Here is a 6,640-nt window from a genome sequence, read left to right as displayed (position 1 = left end):
ATCTCCTTCCATACCCCCTCCCCAGAACCCAGGGGCAAGCTCCGTTTTTGGTTCCCCTTGTCCTCCATCTCCCTGTAAGCTTTTCGTGAACCCCCCGTCATTTCCGCCAAGTATCGGCGCGTCTGGTCAGGACAATAATACTGCTCGCAATGACCGGGTGCTCGACCCACATTCTCAGGGGAAGAGTCGAGCTGCTCCAGAAACACCCGAGGTCAAGGACAGACGTCTCATGTTCTCATACTTTAAATCCCTGAAGAAGAAGAAGCATCAAAAAATGGCGAGGCATTGGAAGAGGAAAGCACACGGAAAACTCAACGAGATCATGTTGAGAAACTATCGCTATGTGGTTTTTCTTCATATTGAAGGTACTCCTTTTAGAGAGACGATCTCATCCAATCCATTTTGCCCCTCTTTTGATGAGTTTATGATGAAAATAGACAACCCCGTCCTTTCCAAGCGCGCGCGTGTGTACCCTGCTCCCTCAGATGCAGAGGTTGACACTGTGTTGGATGCTGCTGGTGATCTAAGAGAGGGTGATACGACTGAATTAGGCACAAGTTCGGCGGGAAGTGAACCTGCTTTTACACTCTCCGAATTTTCTAGGCTTATCATAATGCTCCGCCATAATGAACATTGTCGCCAATTTATCCATTTGTTACAGCAAGAGCTGACAAGAGCGCAGCTTGACGCAGGAAGATCTCGGGACAGTTTCAGGGCAAGAATCGCTGATCGCTTTAATGACCCTTCTGAGCATATTGAGTACTCTTTTGATGGATGGGTCGAGGACGCCGAACCGAGTCTTCCACCTCTTTGCGTTAGAGCGGCATCTGTACTTAAGGACCAGTATGCGCGGACACGCACTGGGTTCACTGTCTACAAAGATAGGTGGGAGCGTTCGGGACAAAACGATCTGGAAAATTTTAGGAGTTTCTTGCCGACGTTGGATAATGGAAGACATAGCCTTACGGCTTTGGGAAAGCGGATGCTTGTTTTTTTTAAAGTTTCCGGGCTGAGGACGCCAAATTGTGACGATGAATTCGTGCGGAATTCATCTCGAGCTATGATGGATGGTGGTTTCGATGAGGGTGTACCATCGTTGCACATGCGAGTCGTTAATGATGGGGTCCGGCCTGCAGAGTCGGAGTCTACAACGGGGCGCCACCGTAGGAGCTTAAGTGGAAACACTGACAAAGCTGCCGGAAACTTGATCACAGAGGTGACAAGCGCGATAAGGGAGTCCGTCTCACGGGAAGAGGAGATAAGCCGGCATTGGAATTCGGGTGAACAAAAGAGCGTGGTGTCGCGGGAAGTGCAGTGGTCGAAGGACAAGCAGGACCTCGTAAACGTGCTAGAGTATTCAGTTTTGAAACTGGAGGCTGCGAAATCCAGACATGCTCCGACGGAATACATCGAACTACTTCAGAGGCACTACAGCGACTCTCTGAAAGCATTCGCGCGCGTTAATGATAGATACGAGAAATAGGTGCAGCGAGAAGTCAACGACGATCAGGACGAGGGATAATTATGCAGTGGGTAGTCATGTATGATGGTGCGCTACAACAAAAGTCGGGGTGTGTTGAGCCTGCGTGTAAAACGGATGCCCAATCTTGTCCGTCACGTTCTTGACAGAATTTTGTGAGGCACCTCGTGGCTCGGCCCGTCCAATTCCATGCCCGCGAAAATCCTGAACTTGCGTAGAGCCTGGCATGTTGGCTGCCGTAATGGGTTGGTACGCAGCAGCGCTTTCAACAACGCGTGCCCGTCCGTCGACAGTACCATCTTCGGGATCTCTGCCTTACCTTGATTCCGAGCCCCTTACCCACGCGACAGATGCCACACCGGTGGCAATTGTACACCTCCTTCCCCTTGGAGTCATCAAAAAACTTGCACGCGCCACAAAAGTACCTGCCAACTTGGCAACAAGTGCCGCTCGTCCGGCGCCGTGTTTGAAACACGACGCCGCACGAGCGGCAATTGTCGGCGACGGGCTTGTCCTGGTCGCCGCAGGCGACCCAGACGACCAGCTCTGCCGCGTGGCGGTCGATTTCGTGGTCCTCATCCTCATCGAGGCCGCGTCTGCAAGGGTAGTACTTGCCGCAGCAAGCGGCCTTGAGCCAGCAGTTGCGCGTGTAGTTTTCGCAGCACTTGGAAACGCCCTTGCCGGAGAAGCGTTGGGTGAGGTGGCGGGTGAGGTCGGGTTCGCGGCTGAGGGCGCGCTGGCGGGCCCCAGCGAAGAGATTGCGGATGCGCTCGGCCTGCTGGGACTCGGAGAGGGCGGGGTCTTGCTGGATGGCGCGCACGGCGTCGTGCATGGCGGTGGAGCGGGAGGTGGGGTGAGGTTCCTTGGGGCCGGGGGCGGCGCGGTCGTTACACGCGGGGACGGCGGGATGCGGGGAGGAGGGCTCGGGGTGATCGTGGTGGTGGTGGTGAGGGTGCGAGGTAGGGTCCATGGCGAAATGGAATTTGTCGGGGTTCCCACAGGAGAGCTCCGGGTGATATGCAAGCTCTGTGCCAAGTCGCTTGGTGGTGAAAGCGGGCAAGCCCGGGGGCGAGTTGACGGTCAAGGCGATAAGTGGGTATGCGGACATGACACGCCTAGGGCCGGGGGTAAAGGAAGGGGGGAAGGAATATGGGAGGAGGGAGGGGGGGATGGAGGGGGCTGGATTGAGATATGAAACGAAAGATATGGAAGGGATGGAGGATGCGGGGAGAGACTGTGTCGGTGTCGATGTTAGAAGGATGACGCGGTGGCGGGGACAATAGCATGTCGGAGGATGTGTGTTGGTCACGGTACTGAGGAGGTGAGGAAGATGGTGATGGGGCGTGGTGGTCGGGCGCGAGGCAGGGGCGGCGGGGAGGAGGGGACGTGGTCATATTTGGGGGGGAAGGGGGGTTGGTGGCGGGGGGGAGGGAGCGAGGGCGGGGTGGTTCACAGGAAAGGGATTTCGGCGAAGCCACTTCATCATCGATCATGAACTAGAGAGCAGCCTCCCCGGCTTCTCTCCATTTCATGATCGATGCCAAGGAGGCATTTTATTTCAAAAAGCTGAACTCTGGGTACCCTTCTGCCGTCCGGTGGTGCTCCGTTTCCTAAACAGAGTGTGAAATGCTAGCAAACGACTGTCGCAAATTTCACGTGGGCGTCGAGGCGGGGGAGGGCCGAGTTATGCACATAGACGCGCCACGAAATCTCGCACGGGGTGCGACATGTGGACACGTGTGGGCGTGAGGCGTGACCGAAGGCCGGCTGGGGTTGCCAACCCCAGCAACCAATGGTTGCTGGATGACTTGTCGCCAGCAATTGCTTGGCCAGACAAGGGCGCCCCACTGCTATTGTGGCTCAACGGGCGCGGGCCTCCCCACCGAAGGCTTAACAGCCAGGACAAGGCGACCTGGACCGCCCCGAACTGCTCATGTATGCGAGAAAAAGCCGCGCGCGTTGGTGATACGGTGACTGCGAAGGGCGCCGGAGGTTTGACCCCCCTCCGCAAGCAGAAGGTCGAGAATAGGAGGCGCGAAACCGCGGCTTTTCACAGTCGTCCGATGCATGCGGCATGGCGGCTCTTTAAGGTAGTGGCAGTGACCTGCATCCTAGACTACACGCGCTAGCAAGCCCAGCGAGGAGACCGAGCCTTGATAGGACTTGCGCGTTCCCACCGCCAACCCACACTGGTTTCGGCCACGATGACAAGGTAAAAACACAGGCTAACTACTTTCGACTTCTTTTTCGGAGGCCCTCTGCATCTATCACCGGTGGTCTCGATAGGCCCTTTCTTTCTATAATGTCAACCATGCTCCTCCGTTTTCTAGACAGCTCACGACGGGCTCCCTTGGTATTCGCCACAATCTCTGCGGCGTCATCCTTCATCCTGCGATACCAACCCTGCTCATCGCCCCCCAGTTCGGCCAATTCTTCCCCAGTAAAACTTCTCGTAATCCTCACATCTGCACGATCCAGAACAAAATTATGCAACTTCATAGAAAGAACAATTAAACGCGCGTTAGTGTGTAGCGAAAAACTGAGTTGGCTCAAGATCCTCCACTTACCGACTAGCATCCCAAAAGCTTGCTCTACATGCATTCGGAGGGAAGAATGATAATAATTAAATGCGTCTTCCGCGTCCGTCGCACTGGCTGCAGGAAAGGGCGTAATCAGAGACTCCGTACAAACATATGCCTCATCCCCCGCTATCCAACACTCGAAATGCAACTTGCCAGATTCTAGATAATGCCCAAGTGCCGATACAGTGTGGGCCACAGAGTCATGAGTTGAACCTACGCAACGCGCCGAGCAGCATAAAAATCTATAGTCAGCGTCAACTACAGCCTGCACAGGTAAAGCATAATACAGCTTTCTACAAAAGAAAGTGCTCGGTGCGTGGCACCACGCGGGCTTCTTGATTTTGATGGCTATACCGTCCAAAGCGCCAACGCAACCGGAAAGCGGAGACGGGGGATTACGAGACATCTTGAAAGTTTTTGCCGAGTGACGTAAACCAGACACTGTGGACGGCAACCCGGGCAGCTGCAATCTTTCTGACAATACTGTACACGTAGAATGAAACACATTGTAAACTGATGTCTTAGACATCTGATAAGTACCCATTAAGTCTAGATAACTTGCGCCAGCCATCATCCTCAGCGTCCCGGCAAGGCGTACATCCGGTGGAATGGTCCGTCGTTTTGCCCGTCGTCCCATTTCGATATTCTTCTGGAGAGACTGCCTAACGCTACTAAGCAATTCATGAAACGCTTGGCGTGGCATTCTGAAAGCCCTGCAGAACAAAGCGTCATCATAAACCAGAGTCAAATTTTCAAACGTCAGTTATTCCCGCAAACGCAATTCCAGGCGTACTTTCCGCGTTTTCTTGTCTTTTTTGGAATTGAGAAGAATTGCCGCAGCCGCGAGCAGGTACAAAAACATCCTTCTACGGCGCATTCGCAATAGGACGAGCTCAATTCGGCGGTGGATTTCAGGACTTAACTTCATTGGTAGAGAAGAAGTTTGAAACCCTGACGAAGGAAAGGGAGTGCTGGGGAGGACTGTGTTGGATACTGGCGGTTGCTGATCTATCATGACCGTTTTGGTCATGCACATCGAGGGACCTCATTATAGCAACACGTCGTCCAGCTTTGCTTTTGTCGAGCTACAGGGAGTCAGACTGGGCCATGTGCATGCGCGAGGAGGCGTTGCTGTACCTTCCATGCTGCATGGATCTGCAGACCGTCCAGACTCTGTTCCATTTCCGAGAAGTGGAACTTTGGGATGGCATTACAGTAAAAACTACAGCAATGTGCTTCCGATTTTAGTGAAGAACTCAATAAAAACGGGGCGAGGGAAAGGAAAAAAGAGAAAAAAGTCCTTTGTTAGGACTGGCCCTCACTCTCACACCGTCGTACTCACTCCCGGACCGTCGTACCCATCCTCCTACTACCCTCGTACCTATCTTCACACCCTCCCTCGTACCGTACCTTACTCACTCTCACACCGTCCTACCCATCGTCATCACGTCGTACCTATCATCATACCCTCCCTCGTACCGTACCCACAGAACCAGTCAGGCGCTCATTCAACCCTCCCTTATCAGCCTCGAGAATGTCAATGTCATTCACATGGCGGGAACACGCATTTGACAACTACGACATTGAAACTACAAATCGGCTTCACTCTGAAAGCAGCAGTGACGAAGAAAATCCCGCCGGCCGCTCTCGACCTGGAAAAGCCCCTAACATAGACCGCGATCGACACAGTGGCGCCGAAAGGCTCCACCGAGACTACTTTACCGAAAATCCTGCGTACAATGATGACCTTTTCCAAAGACGGTTCCGCATAACTCGAAAAAGATTCAAAAATATCATGGACACCCTTGCGAAGAATGATAGATATTTTGTTCAACGGAAGGACTGCACCGGAATGCTAGGCTTATAAAGCTATCAAAAAGGCACAGCAGCTCTTTGCATGCTTGCATACGGATCCGCTGCAGACTCTTTGGACGAGTACGTCCGTATGAGTGGGTCTGCAGTCTCGAAAACCTTACAACATTTTACCAGAGGAATAATTGCGGCGTACAATCCTACATATATGCGGCACCCCACTAGTGATGATATGGTGCGGATCCTTGCGCTTTCAGAAAAACGCGGGTTGCTGGGGATGCTTGGAAGCATCGACTGCTGTAAATGGGCGTGGAAGAATTGCCCCACCGCGTGGCACAGCCAATACCAAGGAAAAGAGGGAGTTGCTTCTGTCACTCTAGAGGCAATTGCTGATCAGTCTCTGGATTTGGCATGCCTTTTTAGGGATGCCAGGCTGTAAGAACGATATAAACGTACTTGAGGTATCCCCTTTGTTAAATAACATTGCAAATGGAAACTATCCCCCTCCTATCGAGTACAGTATAATGGGCGTCAAGCGAAATGTCCCCTACTGGATAGCGGACGGGATCTATCCTAAGTGGCCGGTTTTTGTACACACCGTAGCTGAACCATTAACAGAGAAAGAAAAGTGTATGACGAGACACCAAGAAGCTGCTCGTAAGGATGTGGAGCGAGCGTTTGGTGTTTTGCAGTCGAAATGGAACATTATTTCTCGTCCTGGACGGTTTTGGAGTACGTCATTCATGCATGACGTAATGAATTGTTG

At 52.9% G+C, this 6,640-nt stretch overlaps 1 protein-coding gene across 1 annotated transcript; it reads left to right on the top strand.

The window, feature by feature from the left end:
• The first annotated feature begins 5,090 nt into the window (after window positions 1-5,090).
• CHC_T00001435001 (hypothetical protein) lies at window positions 5,091-5,735 on the top strand. Its single transcript, XM_005712565.1, has one exon. It carries the CDS (start codon window positions 5,091-5,093, stop codon window positions 5,733-5,735), a length of 645 nt encoding a protein of 214 aa, XP_005712622.1.
• Window positions 5,736-6,640: the final 905 nt, after the last annotated feature.

Source organism: Chondrus crispus, genomic scaffold (assembly GCF_000350225.1).
Source record: "Chondrus crispus Stackhouse genomic scaffold, scaffold_10, whole genome shotgun sequence".
Classification (NCBI taxonomy): Eukaryota; Rhodophyta; class Florideophyceae; order Gigartinales; family Gigartinaceae; genus Chondrus; species Chondrus crispus.
Note: the sequence above shows the minus strand (reverse complement) of the source record. Positions and strands in the feature narration are given on the sequence as shown.